Raw genomic sequence first — 24,799 nt, 5'->3', positions numbered from 1 at the left:
AGAGCGTGGTTGAGAGAGCAGAAGAGGGTGTTTTGAAGTGGTTTGGGCACATGGAGAGAATGAGTGAGGAAAGATTGACCAAGAGGATATATGTGTCGGAGGTGGAGGGAACAAGGAGAAGAGGGAGACCAAATTGGAGGTGGAAAGATGGAGTGAAAAAGATTTTGTGTGATCGGGGCCTGAACATGCAGGAGGGTGAAAGGAGGGCAAGGAATAGAGTGAATTGGAGCGATGTGGTATACCGGGGTTGACGTGCTGTCGGTGGATTGAATCAAGGCATGTGAAGCGTCTGGGGTAAGCCATGGAAAGCTGTGTAGGTATGTATATTTGCGTGTGTGGACGTATGTATATACATGTGTATGGGGGGGGTTGGGCCATTTCTTTCGTCTGTTTCCTTGCGCTACCTCGCAAACGCGGGAGACAGCGACAAAGTATAATAAATAAATATAAATATAAAAAGGATCTGCATTTTTATCACAGCACATATCAATGATTTGCATTTTCATCACTGTACATTCGCCTAATAGAGTCTGTGCTCTTCTCAGCCTACATCAAATAGGCTGCTCCTCAGACTTCTCTGATCTGCCCTGTTTCTGGATGAGTGAACTGTCTTCTCTATTGCATAATTCAGTATCTTGTTTTGACTACCTGTGTTAGAGTCACCAGATTTCTGTTCCACTTCTACAGCTTTTCATCTATGGCTTTTTCCCTCAACCTCAACATTTGTCTTAGTTCCCTCCTCTTATTTTCATCAGTACTTATCATTTCTTCAGTGACTAGAAGTCTAATTTCTTGCAGAATGCACTGCTTTCCTTGCAAGTCTCTACATTCATTCATTCCCAAACTGTAGGTATCCTCAAGCTTTTTGATCTGGCAGTCATGTTCTACTTTTTCAGATCAAAAGTGTTTCTCAGAAATTTTTGATATTCCACACTGAAGGTATCCTCAAGCTCTGTGATGCTGACAAGTTATTTATGCAGGGAAAGCTACATTTGCAGGGCTTCATCTCTTGACATTTCTTTAACATCAAATTGCTTTTACAACTATTGTATACTGCCAGCATAAAGTTTCACTATTTAATTTCAACCATACACAAGCCTTACTACAGCAGTACTTCATGTTGTTTCTAACAAGCTTCTTTTCATGACCTATGGTTGTTGTCTGCATCTCATGAGGAACTGTTCACTGTTGACATCAAACTGCTTTAGATACATGAGGGCCGTGGCCAGGTCACCCGAATCTTTTCTATCCCAGTGTGCAAAATTATAGCTCTCTGTGTGTGCAATAGGAGACAAATACATATGTGATCAGAAAAAGCGGTTTCCTTAGAGTAATATTATTCTTGCAATCACCCTGTAAAATGTAGCATCATATGATGTTTTAACTTTTACCATCCAGGCGATTTACAGTAACATCAGTGGATTACAGAGGTCACTTTTGTTGCCAGACAGGCACAGGAAGTAAGTTTGCTCTCACAACTGCAGATGAGCATCTAATGGTTTCTCTGGCCATGTGCCCAGTGATCATGTGGAAAATATGCAAATTGTTAGATGATCTAATTGATGAGGAGGAACATTTTGAAGGGGCATCATCACAGGGGCACCAGAGGGCCATGCCCCCTAACTTTTAATGGTCCCCATCCAATTTCCCTATCTGTCTATCTATCTATATCTCAAATGACTGTTCCCACCTAGAACTCCCTCAAGGGTATGGCTATGGGAATAAGCCTTTGTAACAAGTGAACTCCCCATTTCTCATCGGAACAGTTCCATACTAATTGGAAACCGGCATGCAGGTGTTAGTGTTGATAATGTGGGCATGTATTTAAGGATAAGCAACAAGTTAAGATTTGAAATATGTTGATTATATAGCTTACAGGCAGTGGCTAATAAACATGTCTCTTCTGTTCTAGCTGAGAGCTCAATGAAAAAAAATTATACAGTACAGTATGAGGCAATCAGCAACCTAGGCCACTTACTTTGGGAGCTCTTCTGTCTACCACATATACCCCTGTATGGTGATTTTATTTATCATCTTTTTACCTTTTTCTGATTTCACTAGAGACCAAATTACCTGGAAAATAGCATGCAGGTGTTAAGTGTTTTTAACATGGGCAAGCATAAAGGAAAAGATGCAGTTTGGATGTGAAAATTCAGGTTATACGGCAAGATAAAGCTTGTACTCACACTGTAATGTGCTTTCAGCAGCATGGTTGGTTTATTTCTTGTATATCTGCCTATTTTCCTGAGTGCAAGAGATCCATAAAACAGTTTAGAAATCTCATAAAAAATGTAGATTATGAGACATGGATGGTGGTCAATGTATACATCATTTTCTTCTTTTGTCTTAGTTGTGTGCCCAGCCAATCAGTGACTCAAGACACCAGCTGTGGGTGCTCTCCTGTCTGCTAGATTTATGCCATCATTGGTTGGTTATTTTTTTGCCATTTTGCCTACTTCTGTGTGCACAAGAGCCTCAGAATATTAGGAAAATTGCATGTAGGTTTTAGCATTGGTGATGTGGGCAAACATGGAGGAAAAGAAAGAATTTGGATGTGAAAATTCAGTTTATAAAGTGAGGTGAAGCAAGTACATGCCTTATACTGTACAGTATTAACAATAACATGATGGGTTAATTTCATGTATATCTGCTTACCTTTCTGTGTGCCTGGAATATGGCATTATGGTGTCCCAACTCATTAGAACGTTGTAATCTCCAGTGAAACCGAGTGTCCTACCAGCGAGAATTTTCTGGTGGAGCTCTCAGTTAAACACTTATCACTATGTGTATCCACTGGTGAGAGAATTAAAGAAGATTACTGGTAGAATGTCAAGAAATAAGTGACTCTGAGAGCAATTTCCATAAGGGTAAGTTGGAGGGAGGCAAACATGGGCCCCACTACCTATATCTGTACCACCTGTAATAATCGATGACTGGACAAACAGATGGTAGTAAAGAGATAGTTATATTTCCAAGCATATTTTGACCATAATGTATCATTTAGAGTGGTGTTTTGTGTATGAGTGTGTGTAGTTTAATACTTGTACATAGATTCACATTAGTCACCACCAATGCTGAGCCTGTGTAAGAAATAAAGGTAGAGGTGATATCAAGTTCAAGAAAATCAAAGAAACAGGTGTGGAAGGATTGCCCCAGATGTGCAATGCACATCCTCTAGTCCCAGTTATTCTTGGTGCATTTTCTGTAATTTTATAACAGCTATTCATCACTATTCACCTGAGTAAGAAATTTAACAAATACCTGAATAGTGTTATACCTCATTCAAGAAAAAGAAACAAACATGACCTCCATTTCCTCTTTCTTATCTTGGTAACATCCACACATATTCAGACACCCCAGTCTGAGCATTTAAGAAGGATGAGGACTCTCCACTTTACCCCTCATTCTGTTCCACCTTTTAGAAACTGAAATACAAGATGTGTCTGCCACTTCCCCTCCTACTCCCTCAACACTCCAACAGGACTACACAAAGGTCCTGTATTATGTTACGTGTATCATATATTACTTTTGCATGCTAGTCTAGTAACTCAGATTTTTTTTATGCATACCTGTTGATGTGCTTTCTACACCTATCCCACCATTTAAGGGTTCAGGTCCATGGGATAACTTCCTTTAGTCTACCTAAATCATCTGCAGCTCAAAAATCTACTATCCACAGCCAACTAGTTTGTTTATCTTGTTGCCCATAATATGTTGCCACTCCAGTAAGGGTCTCCAATTAGGATATCTGTGTGAATACTACCATACTTAGTACTTGGCTAATGATGTAAATAAAAAGGTACATAAATATTATAAGGATCTTAGGGGTCTTATTTTATTGCTGATCATAAAAATACTTCTATTAAAAAAATCACCATTACAATTCTACAACAGATAGGTGTTTTAGTTTAAAATGACTAAAGTATATAGATCACAGAGGATTCCTTTAGAGAACCAGATGGTATGTCCACAATACTAAAAATTAAGTATAAAACATAAGAAAACAAGGAAAGAGACTATGTATTTCTTAACTTATTTGAAACTGTTATTATCATTATAAAGTCTGCAGGCCCCCCTTCTTTGAAGGGACTCCTGCAGTTTCAAGGCTATGCTACCTTCAGCAGCAGAAAAATGACTGACTCATCAGGAATATGAAGTTCCTTGGAGAGACTGTACTTATAAATAGTTGATGGTACAGTCTCACTGAAGGTGTAACCACAAGCAGGTGGAGTCTGGTACTGACCTGATTTGAAACTGGTCCCGTACGTAACTTTCCTCTAATATCCAAAATAAATAACTACAAATACTTCCTTTAACACCAGTCACTTCATACTGATTACTTAGGATACAGTATCAGTACTGAGAACCAATAATTTAGATAAACATGGAATCATATTTTTTTCATAATAAAGATATATATGCTACTGTAGGTTTATATATATGTGGCCAGAGAGCGTTATTGGATTACGTGTTAATTGACAGGCGTGCAAAAGAGAGACTTTTGGATGTTAATGTGCTGAGAGGTGCAACTGGAGGGATGTCTGATCATTATCATTTGGAGGCTATGGTGAAGATTTGTATGGGTTTTCAGAAAAGAAGAGTGAATGTTGGGGTGAAGAGGGTGGTGAGAGTAAGTGAGCTTGGGAAGGAGACCTGTGTGAGGAAGTACCAGGAGAGACTGAGTACAGAATGGAAAAAGGTGAGAACAATGGAAGTACGGGGAGTGGGGGAGGAATGGGATGTATTTAGGGAATCAGTGATGGATTGCGCAAAAGATGCTTGTGGCATGAGAAGAGTGGGAGGTGGGTTGATTAGAAAGGGTAGTGAGTGGTGGGATGAAGAAGTAAGAGTATTAGTGAAAGAGAAGAGAGAGGCATTTGGACGATTTTTGCAGGGAAAAAATGCAATTGAGTGGGAGATGTATAAAAGAAAGAGACAGGAGGTCAAGAGAAAGGTGCAAGAGGTGAAAAAAAGGGCAAATGAGAGTTGGGGTGAGAGAGTATCATTAAATTTTAGGGAGAATAAAAAGATGTTCTGGAAGGAGGTAAATAAAGTGCGTAAGACAAGGGAGCAAATGGGAACTTCAGTGAAGGGCGCAAATGGGGAGGTGATAACAAGTAGTGGTGATGTGAGAAGGAGATGGAGTGAGTATTTTGAAGGTTTGTTGAATGTGTTTGATGATAGAGTGGCAGATATAGGGTGTTTTGGTCGAGGTGGTGTGCAAAGTGAGAGGGTTAGGGAAAATGATTTGGTAAACAGAGAAGAGGTAGTGAAAGCTTTGCGGAAGATGAAAGCCGGCAAGGCAGCAGGTTTGGATGGTATTGCAGTGGAATTTATTAAAAAAGGGGGTGACTGTATTGTTGACTGGTTGGTAAGGTTATTTAATGTATGTATGACTCATGGTGAGGTGCCTGAGGATTGGCAGAATGCGTGCATAGTGCCATTGTACAAAGGCAAAGGGGATAAGAGTGAGTGCTCAAATTACAGAGGTATAAGTTTGTTGAGTATTCCTGGTAAATTATATGGGAGGGTATTGATTGAGAGGGTGAAGGCATGTACAGAGCATCAGATTGGGGAAGAGCAGTGTGGTTTCAGAAGTGGTAGAGGATGTGTGGATCAGGTGTTTGCTTTGAAGAATGTATGTGAGAAATACTTAGAAAAGCAAATGGATTTGTATGTAGCATTTATGGATCTGGAGAAGGCATATGATAGAGTTGATAGAGATGCTCTGTGGAAGGTATTAAGAATATATGGTGTGGGAGGAAAGTTGTTAGAAGCAGTGAAAAGTTTTTATCGAGGATGTAAGGCATGTGTACGTGTAGGAAGAGAGGAAAGTGATTGGTTCTCAGTGAATGTAGGTTTGCGGCAGGGGTGTGTGATGTCTCCATGGTTGTTTAATTTGTTTATGGATGGGGTTGTTAGGGAGGTAAATGCAAGAGTTTTGGAAAGAGGGGCAAGTATGAAGTCTGTTGGGGATGAGAGAGCTTGGGAAGTGAGTCAGTTGTTGTTCGCTGATGATACAGCGCTGGTGGCTGATTCATGTGAGAAACTGCAGAAGCTGGTGACTGAGTTTGGTAAAGTGTGTGGAAGAAGAAAGTTAAGAGTAAATGTGAATAAGAGCAAGGTTATTAGGTACAGTAGGGTTGAGGGTCAAGTCAATTGGGAGGTGAGTTTGAATGGAGAAAAACTGGAGGAAGTGAAGTGTTTTAGATATCTGGGAGTGGATCTGGCAGCGGATGGAACCATGGAAGCGGAAGTGGATCATAGGGTGGGGGAGGGGGCGAAAATTCTGGGGGCCTTGAAGAATGTGTGGAAGTCGAGAACATTATCTCGGAAAGCAAAAATGGGTATGTTTGAAGGAATAGTGGTTCCAACAATGTTGTATGGTTGTGAGGCATGGGCTATGGATAGAGTTGTGCGCAGGAGGGTGGATGTGCTGGAAATGAGATGTTTGAGGACAATATGTGGTGTGAGGTGGTTTGATCGAGTAAGTAATGTAAAGGTGAGAGAGATGTGTGGAAATAAAAAGAGTGTGGTTGAGAGAGCAGAAGAGGGTGTTTTGAAATGGTTTGGTCACATGGAGAGAATGAGTGGGGAAAGATTGACCAAGAGGATATATGTGTCAGAGGTGGAGGGAACGAGAAGTGGGAGACCAAATTGGAGGTGGAAAGATGGAGTGAAAAAGATTTTGAGTGATCGGGGCCTGAACATGCAGGAGGGTGAAAGGTGTGCAAGGAATAGAGTGAATTGGAACGATGTGGTATACTGGGGTCGACGTGCTGTCAATGGATTGAACCAGGGCATGTGAAGCGTCTGGGGTAAAGCATGAAAAGTGTGTGGGGCCTGGATGTGGAAAGGGAGCTGTGGTTTCGGTGCATTATTACATGACAGCTAGAGACTGAGTGTGAACGAATGGGGCCTTTGGTGTTTTTCCTAGCGCTACCTCGCACACATGAGGGGGGAGGGGGTTGTTATTCCATGTGTGGCGAGGTGGCGATGGGAACAAATAAAGGCAGACAGTATGAATTATGTACATGTGTATATATGCATATGTCTGTGTGTGTATATATATGTGTACATTGAGATGTATAGGTATGTATATTGTGCATGGGTGGACATGTATGTATATACATGTGTATGTGGGTGGGTTGGGCCATTCTTTCGTCTGTTTCCTTGTGCTACCTTGCTAACGCGGGAGACAGTGACAAAGCAAAATAAATAAAAAATAAAGTTTGTTGAGTATTCCTGGGAAATCATATGGGAGGATATTGACTGAGAGGGTAAAGGCATGTACAGAGCATCAGATTGGGGAAGAGCAATGTGGTTTTAGAAGTGGTAGAGGTTGTGTGGATCAGGTGTTTGCTTTGAAGAATTTATGTGAGAAATACTTAGAGGAACAGATGGATTTGTATGTAGCATTTATGGATCTGAAGAAGACATATGATAGTGTTGATAGAGATGCTTTGTGGAGGGTTTTAAGAGTATATGGTGTGGGAAGTAAGTTGCTAGAAACAGTGAAAAGCTTTTACCAAGGATGTAAGGCATGTGTATGAGTAGGAAGGGAGGAAAGTGATTGGTTCCCAGTAAATGTAGGTTTGCAGCAGGGGTGCATGATGTCTCCATGGTTATTCAATTTGTTTATGGATGGGGTGGTTAGGTAAGTGAATGCAAGAGTTTTGGAGAGAGGGGCAAGTATGCAGTCTGCTGTGGATGAAAGAGCTTGGGAAGTGAGTCAGTTGTTGTTCACTGATGACACAGCGCTGGTGGCTGATTTGGGTGAGAAACTGCACAGGCTGGTGATGGAGCTTGCTTAAGTGTGTGAAAGAAGAAAGCAAGGTTATTAGGTTCAGTAGGAGTGAAGGGCAAGTTAATTGGGAGGTAAGTGTGAATGGAGAAAAACTGGAGGAAGTGAAGTGTTTTAGATATCTGGGAGTGGACTTAGCAGCTGATGGAACCATGGAAGTGGAAGTGTCACAAGGTGGGGGAGGGGACAAAGGTTCTGGGAGTGTTGAAAAATGTGTGGAAGGCGAGAACGTTATCTTGGAGAGCAAAAATGGGTATGTCTGAAGGAATAGTGGTTCCAACAATGTTACATAGTTGCGAGGCATGGGCTATAGATAGGGTTGTGCAGAGGAGGGTGGATGTGTTGGAAATGAAATGCTTGATGACAATATGTGGTGTCAGGTGGTTTGATCGAGTAAATAATGAAAGGGTAAGAGGGATGTGTGGTAATAAAAAGAGTGTGGTTGAGAGAGCAGAAGAGGGTAAGTTGAAATGGTCTGGACACATGGAAAGAATGAATGAGGAATGGTTGACAAAGAGGATATATGTGTCAGAGGTTGAGGGGACACGGAGAAGCAGGAGACCAAATTGGAGGAGGAAGGATGGAGTGAAAAAGATTCTGAGCGATCGGGGCCTGAACATACAGGGAGGTGAAAGGAGTGCAAGGAATAGAGTGAATTGGGACGATGTGGTATACGAGGGTTGAAGTGCTGTCAACTGATTGACCAAGGTATGTGAAGCATCCAGGATAAACCATGAAAAGGTCTGTGGGGCCTGGATGTGGAAAGGGAGCTGTGGTTTCAGTGCATTACACAGGACAGTTACAGACTGAGTGAACAAATATGGCCTTTTTTGTCTTTTCCTGGCACTACCTCAACGGATGGGGGGGATGCTGTTTCGTGCATGGCAAAGGAAATGGATGAAGGCAGCAAGTGCGAATATGTACATGTGTGTATATATGTCTGCGTATGTATATGTATGTATACGTTGAAATGTATATGTATGTATATGTGCATGTATGGGCATTCATGTATTTATATATATGTGTGTGTATATGGGGGGTTGGGCCATTCTTCATCTGTTTTCTTGTGCTACCTCACTGATGAAGGAAATAGCAATTAAGTATTATCATAATGATAAAGACTATATATATATATATATATATATGTAGTATAATTAAAATGGCCTTGATTAGGGCATTTAGTTGTCCATGTCATCTCAGTTTTCAAAAAATCTGAATCAAATACAACTATACAATATGAGGATCAGGGGCCCATTATTCACAAATAACAATAATTACAATAGAAATTAAAATATAGTCTTATCACCTAACAGTAACAAAGTTATGTTGTTATTTCAAATAACAATTAGCAGTAAAAATGTAAAAAAAAAGATATGTTTAAAAAAGCACCATGTTATAGGAGAGTACTTCTTGAAGATGACCACAGTTCTGATGAAGACTAAGATGCTTACCATGCAAACCTCTTGCGGCCATAGTGCTGAAAATATAAAGTATTTCAGTCACATACTTAAACTTTCCATTTCCTTCTTTATGGATACAGCTATGAACTGAAAATTCTTAAAAATGAGTTTAAGCAAAAATCTGTATAGTGATTACACACTTTAAATATCTTGTACTGTATCATGTAACTGGGGGTAAATATTTACATACAGAAGATTACTAAGTGCTTGCAGGACAGTTACAGGTGTGCTTCACAGCTCTAAAGAATGTAATGGAACTAGGGCAGATATTTCCATACAGAAAATTATCATATGGTTACAGAACAGGTAGAGGTGTGCTCCACAGCTCTGATGAATGACAAGAATGTAAAAGCAAAATGTACAAGATGAATGCATACTGGCAAACCTATCCAAACTTCAGTGCACATATATAAAATCCTTGTCTCTATAGGTCAGGATTGGTTACAAGTGTAAATTTTCATTGTTGAAAGACTTTCTCTTCAGGATGGTATTCCACAACCCTTAAGAGATTCTGTAAACTCCTTGGGGTGAGGTAAATTCTATTCACCCTTTGCTAACCAACAGTTTAGTAGTAGTGGCACACAACTCAACCGGAGTCCACACTTAACCAAGTCATCAACTTACACTTGGCAATGATTCCATTGTCCCACTGGCTGTCATTTTGACCGCCTCATAATTCTAAGAACACACTTTATCACAAAGGTGGAATGAAAAATGATTTTCTAAATAGAGGGGAAGGTAGGACAGGAAACAGAAACCCAAAATTTTCCCCAAGGGACACCAGCCCAGACAGAACAATTGTTTATCCTTCAAAACCTACATTTCTCCCCAGGATCGGTCTTTCCTGCAAGCCCTGGTAGCACACCAAAATGAAAGAAGAGGATTAGAGAAACACTGTGAAACAGAGGATAAGATATAGCCAAAAAATTAAACAATCACCCTAGAACTGTCCTTTGGCAATCTGCTTCCAAGATGGCAACCTCAGTGCCACAAAAGAATTATCCCCAACCTCTGGTACAAAGTATCATCTTATGAATGTGTTAGGGTAATGCTAAAGCCCCCGTTTTATTCTTTAATCTTCTTTTGGGTAAGGTTTCACAAAAAGGCCAGAGTAGATGCTACCTTCCTGATATCATGGGCTGTAACATACTGGCCAGGTTGAGTTATCAAAATCAGTCTGTTAATACAAAGAAAGAGAGATGTTCCTTGATGAGTGGAGTTTCAAGCTTCCTGGACAAAAGTAAAAAATATTCCCTTCAATATTCTCAGGTGATTATTTATCAATTCCCTCAGAGATTTCATGGAGTTTACAGAATGCAATTCTTTGTGGCTTTTCAAAAAATGAATTAAAATCAGATTATTTTGAAACTCATTTCATTTTCTTCCCAAAACCTAGGGTTTGGATGAACCTTGAACCAGGATATGTTATCATTAAAAATGATATCTGGACATTTTATGTATCTTACTATCTCCAAACACTAAAAGATACCAAGAATAATTTTCATAAGCAGAAAAATTCTGTGACTGAAACAAGTCAAAGACTTTTGACAACCCCTTTCAGGTTACAGTGGGGAGGTAAATACTCTTCTCAAAAAGAAAGACCAGAAAATCTCTTCCCAAGCAAGTCCTGCTGTTTATACCAAAACCAAAAGAATTTGATTCTGAAAGGGCACTCTTATACCAAGCAATAGTATCACTAACTCTGTTTTTATTATGACATAGGCTAGAGAACTCTAACAAAGAAACTTCAGAAGAATATGGCTCTAAGAAATAATTAAAATTGTTTCTATACTGATTGAAATGGTGTGAGTAAATATACAAGTATCATGATGGTCAACTGTAAAATGCATTGCAAATCTCAAGACCATAAAGGAGTTTGAGAAAATTCATGTATATATATTCCAAAATCCAGACTTTTGAGACTGGGCTCCTAAATCCACGTTGTGGTAACCTTGAGAGATCCTAAAGTGTCAGCTGTGGATATGGAAACTACAGAAGCCTTTGAAATATGACTGTCTCTCCCACTCTGGGCAACATGATTCATTAAACCCAAAAAAACAATTACTTCGGAAATAACTCATCCAACAGATTAACTAAGGGAAAAAGATACATTTGGTTACAACAATTCCAGTCCAGAATCATGGCATTTATTGATTTTTTTTTCTATAAACATATTCGCCAGTTCCCGCATCAGCGAAGTAACGTTAAGAAGAGCAGACTGAGCCTTAGAGGAAATATCCTCATTTAACCCCCTTCTCTGTTCCTTTTTTTGGGAAATTAAAAATGGAAGGGGAGGATTTTCAGCCCCCACTCCCTCCCCTTTTAGTCACCTTCTATGACACGCAGGGAATATGTGAGAAGTATTCTTTCTCCCCTATCCCCAGGGATAGGCATTTATTGCTATTGTCCTTTTATCAAACATCTACAAGAGACAGGTTCCCAACAAAGGATTTGCTTTAGTGGTAAACTGATCTACATGAGGGGCCATCTCTAATGCATCTTATCTATCCCCATATATATCTCTGCAGTTAAGGAAATTAACCTTGACAGGGTGTCAGCCCAAATACTGTACCCTGCTAGAGAGAAATCTTTAAGGTAGCTTTAATAAGGGAGGGATCTGTAGGAGACTTCATTCATTTGGCAGTGGACTGCCCCAGGGCTGTCCCTCATTACCAGAATTAGAACATTCTAAGAGATGCAGAACCATGGGACCAGCAGTTCCTTAATGCTATGTAAGGTTTTTTGTTTCTCTTTCCAAGAATTTGCACTTATATGATCTGAGGAATGGAAGCCCCAGCTGTGATTCAAGGTATCAGCATAAACCCTCATGAAAGTTAGAGGAGCTGTCCAAGACCTCAGAGGATTTCTCAAAACCGTTAACTAGACTACAAAACTGAAAAGGTCTTGGGGTAAACTTTTTTGTAAACCTTTGTTTAACAGTTGAAAAAGCTTTCCTTTCTAAAAATATGATTATTTTGGCCTACAGCTTCACCACGTCATTGCACTGAGCTGCCACAAATTTCCCAGCTGGTGCTCTAGTTGATCCTGAGACAAAGAAGACTGGAACCAGAATATAGAGGTGCATAATCCAAGGATTTGTCCTCAAAGAGACAGGAAACCTGTTTGAGTTCACCACAATTCTGAGCTACATTAAAACGTGAGTGGGAATCAGGTAAGAGCTTTCCTGGTTGATGATAAAACCTTCTTCCCCAAAATATTCTGGACTTGTAACTCTTGTCTGGCATATTACTCTTGAAATTCCAATTATCACAAGATCAAGAAAGACTAAGTGAGGACCTGGATGAAGGTCTGGGAATCGGTGTAGCTACCAGTCTTGTAAAAACCTGTGGGACTATGCATGACCCAAAGGGCATCACTTTAACCAGCTAAGTCTGATTTCTTCACCTGAAAGCAAAAGACTTTCTCATTCTCAGGTTAAGTGGAATGTGCCTGTGAGTGTCTTTTGGTCAAGCTGACAGTTCAGTTGTTTAATCCTTAGGACTAATGGACGGTCTTTAAACTGTCATAAGTACTGCACATGACCAATGAATTTGTACCTATAGCAAGGAGAAGACTGCAATCATTCATCCTTCTTTATGAATGGAAAGAGGGGGGCCATCTTAAATTTTTCCTTGGAAACAGATATTGAGAACTCGAGTGACAATATTGGTTGAACAACCAAAACTGTCTGAAGCTCTGGTGCCTACCCCCAACCTGAGGGGAGATGTTTTGACAGGAATCTATCATAGGGTCTTTTTTCAATCTCAAAAAAGGGCCCTCAAGACAGGAGACCTTTGCTTCTACTAGGGGCAGGCCAAGGAAAAATGCTGGCCTTCTTCACAGCAGAGCTGGGGTAACAGCAGAATACATTAGCACTACCCTTACTATGTTTAAGAGTATCAGAAATCCACTATGTTCGCCCTTGCATGCACCTTCCTTAGAGATACAAGGGTTATAAAACACTGTTTGACTTACAGCAACTATTTTAGACAGCCAGGTTCCAATGACCTTCTGACTACCCTCACAGGAGAATAGGAATGCACAAAATAGCAAAGACAGAAGCAGGTGTAACTGCTCTCCCTTGGGAAGAGAGGACTCAGTGGATCATTCATTTTCTTGCCTTATCCTTGAGATATGCATCATGGTAATTCTGCAAGGCACAGGAAACTGTCTAATGATGCAGTATTGGTTGAGGTATGAGACTGCTATATTAATTGGGTCACATGACTCCAATGCACTGTCAGGGCACCATAAGTGTAAAACTCTCTCCCTTCAACACACAAATAGGAATCATGTTGACCTGTGACTTGTGGGTAGGTGGGGAAAGCTTCCAACATGAAGTGCTTCCAAAACTCAGTCTTGTAAGATAAGAAAAACAACAAAAAAAACTCCCTCCAAGGATCAAGCTACAGGAGCCCTTTGTTAACAAAATACCAGTCAAGATCAATCTGATAAAACCAAACAACAATAGCTTGCAACAATAGCTTGACTGACAGACATCTGACTCTGGCTGGCACAACCTTGAAGTAAAGCTTTCAAAAGAATAGAAAAAAGCCCACTAACAGGGTGCAGGAAGAAGTAGTAGGAAAAGGTTAGAAAGGAGGAGAAAATATCAGCAATTACTTAAACAACAGTAACAAATTAAGTACCTGCACATAATAACTTCCATACCAGTAAAATATAGTTAAAATTTTTCAAAATACGCAAACACATTACACCCTTAGAAGTGGAAGATACCAGAAAGGGAAGGATAGATTAGAACACTTATAGTGCTTGTGGATCTCAAGAAGAGTGTGGTGATCCGAACTGGCCTGTATGTTGCTGTTATCATACAGGTGGGTAGCAAAGGATGAGAGGCATTCACCTCATCAGAAAGCAAGGGGTTAAAAGTTTCTACCCCTAGGGATCCTAAAGATTCTCTCAAGGTTTATAGGCCAGACTGATCCTTGAGAGGAATACAAAGAAGACCGACGTGTAACTTATTCAGTATACTTGGAATATATATATATATATATATATATATATATATATATATATATATATATATATATATTTTTTTTTTTTCTTTATTTTTATTATACTTTGTCGGTCTCCCGCGTTTGCGAGGTAGCGCAAGGAAACAGACGAAAGAAATGGCCCAACCCACCCCATACACATGTATATACATACGTCCACACTCGCAAATATACATACCTACACAGCTTTCCATGGTTTACCCCAGACGCTTCACATGCCTTGATTCAATCCACTGACAGCACGTCAACCCTGGTATACCACATCGCTCCAATTCACTCTATTCCTTGCCCTCCTTTCACCCTCCTGCATGTTCAGGCCCCGATCACACAAAATCTTTTTCACTCCATCTTTCCACCTCCAATTTGGTCTCCCTCTTCTCCTCGTTCCCTCCACCTCCGACACATATATCCTCTTGGTCAATCTTTCCTCACTCATTCTCTCCATGTCCCCAAACCACTTCAAAACACCCTCTTCTGCTCTCTCAACCACGCTCTTTTTATTTCCACACATCTCTCTTACCCTTACGTTACTCACTCGATCAAACCACCTCACACCACACATTGTCCTCAAACATCTCATTTCCAGCACATCCATCCTCCTGCGCACAACTCTATCCATAGCCCACGCCTCGCAACCATACAACATTGTTGGAACCACTATTCCATCAAACGTACCCATTTTTGCTTTCCGAGATAATGTTCTCGACTTCCACACATTCTTCAAGGCCCCCAGAATTTTCGCCCCCTCCCCCACCCTATGCTCCACTTCCGCTTCCATGGTTCCATCCGCTGCCAGATCCACTCCCAGATATCTAAAACACTTCACTTCCTCCAGTTTTTCTCCATTCAAACTCACCTCCCAATTGACTTGACCCTCAACCCTACTGTACCTAATAACCTTGCTCTTATTCACATTTACTCTTAACTTTCTTCTTCCACACACTTTACCAAACTCAGTCACCAGCTTCTGCAGTTTCTCACATGAATCAGCCACCAGCACTGTATCATCAGCGAACAAGAACTGACTCACTTCCCAAGCTCTCTCATCCACAACAGACTTCATTTTTGCCCCTCTTTCCAAAACTCTTGCATTTACCTCCCTAACAACCCCATCCATAAACAAATTAAACAACCATGGAGACATCACACACCCCTGCCGCAAACCTACATTCACTGAGAACCAATCACTTTCCTCTCTTCCTACACGTACACATGCCTTACATCCTCGATAAAAACTTTTCACTGCTTCTAACAACTTTCCTCCCACACCATATATTCTTAATACCTTCCACAGAGCATCTCTATCAACTCTATCATATGCCTTCTCAAGATCCATAAATGCTACATACAAATCCATTTGCTTTTCTAAGTATTTCTCACATACATTCTTCAAAGCAAACACCTGATCCACACATCTCTACCACTTCTGAAACCACACTGCTCTTCCCCAATCTGATGCTCTGTACATGCCTTCACCCTCTCAATCAATACCCTCCCATATAATTTACCAGGAATACTCAACAAACTTATACCTCTGTAATTTGAGCACTCACTCTTATCCCCTTTGCCTCTGTACAATGGCACTATGCACGCATTCCGCCAATCCTCAGGCACCTCACCATGAGTCATACATACATTAAATAACCTTACCAACCAGTCAACAATACAGTCACCCCCTTTTTTAATAAATTCCACTGCAATACCATCCAAACCTGCTGCCTTGCCGGCTTTCATCTTCCGCAAAGCTTTCACTACCTCTTCTCTGTTTACCAAATCATTTTCCCTAACCCTCTCACTTTGCACACCACCTCGACCAAAACACCCTATATCTGCCACTCTATCATCAAACACATTCAACAAACCTTCAAAATACTCACTCCATCTCCTTCTCACATCACCACTACTTGTTACCACCTCCCCATTTGCGCCCTTCACTGAAGTTCCCATTTGCTCCCTTGTCTTACGCACTTTATTTACCTCCTTCCAGAATATCTTTTTATTCTCCCTAAAATTTAATGATACTCTCTCACCCCAACTCTCATTTGCCCTTTTTTTCACCTCTTGCACCTTTCTCTTGACCTCCTGTCTCCTTCTTTTATACATCTCCCACTCAATTGCATTTTTTCCCTGCAAAAATCGTCCAAATGCCTCTCTTCTCTTTCACTAATACTCTTACTTCTTCATCCCACCACTCACTACCCTTTCTAATCAACCCACCTCCCACTCTTCTCATGCCACAAGCATCTTTTGCGCAATCCATCAATGATTCCCTAAATACACCCCATTCCTCCCCCACTCCCCTTACTTCCATTGTTCTCACCTTTTTCCATTCTGTACTCAGTCTCTCCTGGTACTTCCTCACACAGGTCTCCTTCCCAAGCTCACTTACTCTCACCACCCTCATCACCCCAACATTCACTCTTTTCTGAAAGCCCATACAAATCTTCACCTTAGCCTCCACAAGATAATGATCAGACATCCCTCCAGTTGCACCTCTCAGCACATTAACATCCAAAAGTCTCTCTTTCGCACGCCTGTCAATTAACACGTAATCCAATAACGCTCTCTGGCCATCTCTCCTACTTACATAAGTTTTTTTTTTTTTTTTTTATACCTTGTCGCTGTCTCCCGCGTTTGCGAGGTAGCGCAAGGAAACAGACGAAAGAAATGGCCCCACCCCCCCATACACATGTACATACACACGTCCACACACGCAAATATACATCCCTACACAGCTTTCCATGGTTTACCCCGGACGCTTCACATGCCTTGATTCAATCCACTGACAGCACGTCAACCCCTGTATACCACATCGCTCCAATTCACTCTATTCCTTGCCCTCCTTTCACCCTCCTACATGTTCAGGCCCCGATCACACAAAATCCTTTTCACTCCATCTTTCCACCTCCAATTTGGTCTCCCTCTTCTCCTCGTTCCCTCCACCTCCGACACATATATCCTCTTGGTCAATCTTTCCTCACTCATTCTCTCCATGTGCCCAAACCACTTCAAAACACCCTCTTCTGCTCTCTCAACCACGCTCTTTTTATTTCCACACATCTCTCTTACCCTTACGTTACTTACTCGATCAAACCACCTCACACCACACATTGTCCTCAAACATCTCATTTCCAGCACATCCATCCTCCTGCGCACAACTCTATCCATAGCCCATGCCTCGCAACCATACAACATTGTTGGAACCACTATTCCTTCAAACATACCCATTTTTGCTTTCCGGGATAATGTTCTCGACTTCCACACATTTTTCAAGGCTCCCAAAATTTTCGCCCCCTCCCCCACCCTATGATCCACTTCCGCTTCCATGGTTGCATCCGCTGCCAGATCCACTCCCAGATATCTAAAACACTTCACTTCCTCCAGTTTTTCTCCATTCAAACTCACCTCCCAATTGACTTGACCCTCAACCCTACTGTACCTAATAACCTTGCTCTTATTCACATTTACTCTTAACTTTCTTCTTCCACACACTTTACCAAACTCCGTCACCAGCTTCTGCAGTTTCTCACATGAATCTGCCACCAGCGCTGTATCATCAGCGAACAACAACTGACTCACTTCCCAAGCTCTCTCATCCCCAACAGACTTCATACTTGCCCCTCTTTCCAAGACTCTTGCATTTACCTCCCTAACAACCCCATCCATAAACAAATTAAACAACCATGGAGACATCACACACCCCTGCCGCAAACCTACATTCACTGAGAACCAATCACTTTCCTCTCTTCCTACACGTACACATGCCTTACATCCTCGATAAAAACTTTTCACTGCTTCTAACAACTTGCCTCCCACACCATATATTCTTAATACCTTCCACAGAGCATCTCTATCAACTCTATCATATGCCTTCTCCAGATCCATAAATGCTACATACAAATCCATTTGCTTTTCTAAGTATTTCTCACATACATTCTTCAAAGCAAACACCTGATCCACACATCCTCTACCACTTCTGAAACCGCACTGCTCTTCCCCAATCTGATGCTCTGTACATGCCTTCACCCTCTCAATCAATACCCTCCCATATAATTTACCAGGAATACTCAACAAACTTATACCTCTGTAATTTGAGCACTCACTCTTATCCCCTTTGCCTTTGTACAATGGCACTATGCACGCATTCCGCCAATCCTCAGGCACCTCACCATGAGTCATACATACATTAAATAACCTTACCAACCAGTCAACAATACAGTCACCCCCTTTTTTTATAAATTCCACTGCAATACCATCCAAACCTGCTGCCTTGCCGGCTTTCATCTTCCGCAAAGCTTTTACTACCTCTTCTCTGTTTACCAAATCATTTTCCCTAACCCTCTCACTTTGCACACCACCTCGACCCAAACACCCTATATCTGCCACTCTGTCATCAGACACATTCAACAAACCTTCAAAATACTCATTCCATCTCCTTCTCACATCACCACTACTTGTTATCACCTCCCCATTTACGCCCTTCACTGAAGTTCCCATTTGCTTCCTTGTCTTACGCACCCTATTTACCTCCTTCCAGAACATCTTTTTATTCTCCCTAAAATTTACTGATAGTCTCTCACCCCAACTCTCATTTGCCCTTTTTTTCACCTCTTGCACCTTTCTCTTGACCTCTTGTCTCTTTCTTTTATACTTCTCCCACTCATAAGTATACTTATGTATATCTCGCTTTTTAAACCAGGTATTCCCAATCATCAGTCCTTTTTCAGCACATAAATCTACAAGCTCTTCACCATTTCCATTTACAACACTGAACACCCCATGTATACCAATTATTCCCTCAACTGCCACATTACTCACCTTTGCATTCAAATCACCCATCACTATAACCTGGTCTCGTGCATCAAAACCACTAACACACTCATTCAGCTGCTCCCAAAACACTTGCCTCTCATGATCTTTCTTCTCATGCCCAGGTGCATATGCACCAATAATCACCCACCTCTCTCCATCAACTTTCAGTTTTACCCATATTAATCGAGAATTTACTTTCTTACATTCTATCACATACTCCCACAACTCCTGTTTCAGGAGTATTGCTACTCCTTCCCTTGCTCTTGTCCTCTCACTAACCCCTGACTTTACTCCCCAGACATTCCCAAACCACTCTTCCCCTTTACCCTTGAGCTTCGTTTCACTCAGAGCCAAAACATCCAGGTTCCTTTCCTCAAACATACTAACTATCTCTCCTTTTTTCACATCTTGGTTACATCCACACACATTTAGGCACCCCACTCTGAGCCTTCGAGGAGGATGAGCACTCCCTGCGTGACTCCTTCTTCTGTTTCCCATTTTAGAAAGTTAATACAAGGAGGGGAGGATTTCTGGCCCCCCGCTCCCATCCCCTCTAGTCGCTTTCTACGACACGCGAGGAATACGTGGGAAGTATTCTTTCACCCCTATCCCCAGGGATAATATACATATATATATACATATACACACACACACACATACACATACATACGCACATATACACACACACACACATACATATATATACATATGAAAAATGTAATATAAGAAACAATTTAGAAAACTGAAACTTCTAGCTTGAAATGAATACATATATATATATATATATATATATATATATATATATATATATATATATATATATATATATATACATATATATATTTTTTGCTTTGTCGCTGTCTCCCGCGTTTGTGAGGTAGCGCAAGGAAACAGACGAAAGAAATGGCCCAACCCACCCCCATACATATGTATATACATACGTCCACACACGCAAATATACATACCTACACAGCTTTCCATGGTTTACCCCAGACGCTTCACATGCCTTGATTCAATCCACTGACAGCACGTCAACCCCGGTATACCACATTGCTCCAATTCACTCTATTCCTTGCCCTCCTTTCACCCTCCTGCATGTTCAGGCCCCGATCACACAAAATCTTTTTCACTCCATCTTTCCACCTCCAATTTGGTCTCCCTCTTCTCCTCGTTCCCTCCACCTCCGACACATATATCCTCTTGGTCAATCTTTCCTCACTCATTCTCTCCATGTGCCCAAACCATTTCAAAACACCCTCTTCTGCTCTCTCAACCACGCTCTTTTTATTTCCACACATCTCTCTTACCCTTACGTTACTTACTCGATCAAACCACCTCACACCACACATTGTCCTCAAACATCTCATTTCCAGCACATCCATCCTCCTGCGCACAACTCTATCCATAGCCCACGCCTCGCAACCATACAACATTGTTGGAACCACTATTCCTTCAAACATACCCATTTTTGCTTTCCGAGATAATGTTCTCGACTTCCACACATTCTTCAAGGCTCCCAGAATTTTCGCCCCCTCTCCCACCCTATGATCCACTTCCGCTTCCATGGTTCCATCCGCTGCCAGATCCACTCCCAGATATCTAAAACACTTCACTTCCTCCAGTTTTTCTCCATTCAAACTCACCTATATATATATATATATATGTATATATATATATATATATATATATATATATATCCCTAGGGATAGGGGAGAAAGAATACTTCCCGCGCATTTCTCACGTGTCGTAGAAGGTGACTAAAGGGGATGGGAGCGGGGGGCGGGAAGACCTCTCCTCCTTGTATTTTAACTTTCTGAAAGGGGAAACAAAAGAAGGAGTCATGCAGGGAGTGCTCATCCTCCTCAAAGGCTCAGATTGGGGTGTCTAAATGTGTGTGGATGCAACCAAGATGAGAAAAAAGGAGAGATAGGTAGTATGTTTGAGGAAAGGAGCCTGGATGTTCTGGCTCTGAGTGAATCGAAGCTCAAGGGTAAAGGGGAAGAGTGGTTTGGGAATGTCTTAGGAGTAAAGTCAGGGGTTAGTGTGAGGACAACAGCAAGGGAAGGACTAGCACTACTCCTGATACAGGAGTGGTGGGAGTATGTGACAGTGAGTGAGAAAGTAAACTCTAGACTGATATGGGTAAAACTGAAAGTGGATGGAGAGAGATGGGTAATTATTGGTGCATTTGAACCTGGGAATGAGAAGAAAGATCATGGGAGGCAAGTGTTTTGGGAGCAGCTGAGTGAGTGTGTTAGTAGTTTTGATGCACGAAACCAGGGTTATAGTGATGGGTGATTTGAATGCAAAGGTGAGTAATGTGGCAGTTGAGGGAAGAATTGGTGTACATGGGGTGTTCAATGATGTAAATGGAAATGGTGAAGAGCTTGTAGATTTATGTGCTGAAAAAGGACTGGTGACTAGTAATACCTGGTTTAAAAAGAGAGATATACATAAGTATACATATGTAAGTAGGAGAGATGGACAGAGAGCATTATTGGATTACATGTTAATTGATAGGTGCGTGAAAGAGAGACTTTTGGATGTTAATGTGCTGAGAGGTGCAACTGGAGGGATGTCTGATCATTATCTTGTGGGGGCGAAGGTGAAGATTTGTAGAGGTTTTCAGAAAAGAAGAGAGAATGTTGGGGTGAAAAGAGTGGTGAGAGTAAGTGAGCTTGGGAAGGAGACTTGTTTGAGGAAGTACCAGGAGAGAATGAGTACAGAATGGAAAAAGGTGAGAACAAAGGACGTAAGGGGAGAGGGGGAGGAATGGGATGTATTTAGGGAAGCAGTGATGGCTTGCGCAAAAGATGCTTGTGGCATGAGAAGCATGGGAGGTGGGCAGATTAGAAAAGGGTGGTGAGTGGTGGGATGAAGAAGTAAGATTATTAATGAAAGAGAGGAGAGGGGCATTTGGACGATTTTTGCAGGGAAATAATGCAAATGACTGGGAAATGTATAAAAGAAAGAGGCAGGAGGTCAAGAGAAAGGTGCAAGAGGTGAAAAAGAGGGCAAATGAGAGTTGGGGTGAGAGAGTATCATTGAACCTTAGGGAGAATAAAAAGATGTTTTGGAAGGAGGTAAATAAAGTACGTAAGACAAGGGAACAAATGGGAACTTCAGTGAAGGGGGCTAATGGGGAGGTGATAACAAGCAGTGGTGATGTGAGAAGGAGATGGAGTGAATATTTTGAAGGTTTGTTGAATGTGTTTGATGATAGAGTGGCAGATATAGGGTGTTTTGGTCGAGGCGGTGTGCAAAATGAGAGGGTTAGGGAGAAAGATTTGGTAAAGAGAGAAGAGGTAGTAAAAGCTTTGCAGAAGATGAAAGCCGGCAAGGCAGTGGGTTTGGATGGTATTGCAGTGGAATTTATTAAAAAGGGGGTGACTGTATTGCTGACTGGTTGGTAAGGTTATTTAATGTATGTATGACTCATGGTGAGGTGTCTGAGGATTGGCGGAAAGCTTGCATAGTGCCACTGTACAAAGGCAAAGGGGATAAAAGTGAGTGCTCAAATTACAGAAGTATAAGTTTGTTGAGTATTCCTGGGAAATCATATGGGAGGGTATTGATTGAGAGGGTGAAAGCATGTACGAGCATCAGACTGAGGAAGAGCAGTGTGGTTTCAGAAGTGGTAGAGGATGTGTGGATCAGGTGTTTGCTTTGAAGAATGTATGTGAGAAATACTTACAAAAGCAAATGGTTTTGTATGTAGCATTTATGGATCTGGAGAAGGCATATGATAGAGTTAATAGAGATGCTCTGTGGAAGGTACTAAGAATATATGGTGTGGGAGGGAAGTTGTTAGAAGCAGTGAAAAGTTTTTATCGAGGATGTAAGGCATGTGTACGTGTAGGAAGAGAGGAAAGTGATTGGTTCTCAGTGAATATAGGTTTGCGGCAGGGGTGTGTGATGTCTCCATGGTTGTTTAATTTGTTTATGGATGGGGTTGTTAGGAAGGTGAATGCAAGAGTTTTGGAAAGAGGGGCAAGTATGCAGTCTGTTGTGGATGAGTGCTTGGGAATTGGGAAGTGAGTCAGTTGTTGTTCGCTGATGATACAGTGCTGGTGGCTGATTCTGGTGAGAAACTGCAGAAGCTGGTGACTGAGTCTGGTAAAGTGTGTGAAAGAAGAAAGCTGAGAGTAAATGTGAATAAGAGCAAGGTTATTAGGTTCAGTAGGGTTGAGGGACAAGTCAATTGGGAGGTAAGTTTGAATGGAGAAAAACTGGAGGGAGTGAAGTGTTTTAAAATATCTGGGAGTGGATTTAACAGCAGAAAGAACCATGGAAGTGGAAGTGATTCACAGGGTGGGGGAGGGGGCAAAGGTTCTGGGAGCGTTGAAGAATGTGTGGAAGGTGAGAATGTTATCTCAGAGAGCAAAAATGGGCATGTTTGAAGGAATAGTGGTTCCAACAATGTTATATGGTTGTGAGGAATGGGCGATAGATAGGGTTGTGCGGAAGAGGGTGGATGTGTTGGAAATGAGATGTTTGAGAATAATATGTGGTGTGAGGTGGTTTGATAAAATAATGAAAGGGTAAGAGAGATATGTGACAATAAAAGGAGTGTGGTTGAGACAGCAGAAGAGGGTGTATTGAAATGGTTTGGTCACATGGAGAGAATGAGTGAGGAAAGATTGACAAAGAGGATATATGTGTCAGAGGTGGAGGGAACGAGGAAAAGTGGGAGACCAAAGTGGAGATGGAAGGATGGAGTGAAAAACATTTTGAGCTGTCGGGGCTTGAACATACAGGAGGATGAAAAGTGTGCAAGGAATAGAGTGAATTGGAACGATGTGGTATACCGCAGTTGATGTGCTGTCAATGGATTGAATCAGGGCATGTGAAGCGTCTGGGGTAAACAATGGAAAGTTTTGTGGGGCTTGGCTGCGGAAAGGGAGCTGTGGTTTCGGTGCATTACACATGACAGCTAGAGATTGAGTGTGAACGAATGTGGCCTTTGTTGTTGTTTCCTGACGCTACCTCACACGCATGTAGGGGTAAGGGGGTGTCATTTCATGTGTGGTGGGGTGGCGGCATGAATGGATGAAGGCACCATGCATGTATGAATGTGTATATGCGTATATATGTATATGTATACGGTGAAATGTATAGGTCTGTATATGTGCATGTGTGGGTGTTTATGTATATACATGTGTATGTGGGTGGGTTGAGCCATTCTTTCGTCTGTTTCCTTGCGCTACCTCACGAACGCTGGAGACAGCATCAAAGTATGATGAAAATAAATAAATAAATATATACTATTCATTCAACTTTTAAAATCCCAGGACCCATCTTACAGAGAGAATTCTAAAACTTCATGGCTGCACCACTAACAGTAGCAAGGAAATGATGGACGCCTTTGGAATGAGAAGTTCCTTCACAAAACTGTACCCCCTTTCATCTCCCACATTAAGGGTGACACTGCACAGCAAGATTACTCCTTGAAACTGTTGCAAACATGAGGCACTGAAGTGGCAATAAGTCAACAATATCATTTGTCAAAGATTTTGGTTTGTGTTAGTTCCTCAGTCATAGGCCATGATAAAGAATAGCCAAAGATGACTTATTACTCACCTTGTAACCACAAGCTGACAAAGTCAGGCAACACCTAGATAAAACTTAAAAAAAAAAAAGCTTTGATGATTTGTGTACAAGGAGGATGCTGAAAGTGAATATGGAGGAAATTGAATAAGATAGGATGT

General features: G+C 41.4%; 1 protein-coding gene across 13 annotated transcripts in view; it reads right to left on the bottom strand.

Moving 5' to 3' along the window:
- Positions 1-2,657: 2,657 nt before the first annotated feature.
- Positions 2,658-24,799, bottom strand: part of LOC139755506 (trichoplein keratin filament-binding protein-like) — a 650,577-nt gene continuing 628,435 nt past the window's right edge. For all 13 annotated transcript variants that reach the window (XM_071673867.1, XM_071673871.1, XM_071673864.1 and 10 more), the window contains 2 exons: positions 9,256-9,281; positions 2,658-2,793 (listed from right to left, as the gene is read on the bottom strand). In XM_071673867.1, coding sequence (XP_071529968.1) covers positions 2,781-2,793; positions 9,256-9,281 — 39 coding nt within the window. In that variant the 3' untranslated portion in view covers positions 2,658-2,780. The remainder of the gene's footprint in view (positions 2,794-9,255; positions 9,282-24,799) is intronic.

The sequence above is a fragment of the Panulirus ornatus genome, chromosome 19, assembly GCF_036320965.1.
Source record: "Panulirus ornatus isolate Po-2019 chromosome 19, ASM3632096v1, whole genome shotgun sequence".
Lineage (NCBI taxonomy): Eukaryota > Metazoa > Arthropoda > Malacostraca > Decapoda > Palinuridae > Panulirus > Panulirus ornatus.
This window is presented reverse-complemented; position numbering and strand designations above follow the sequence as displayed.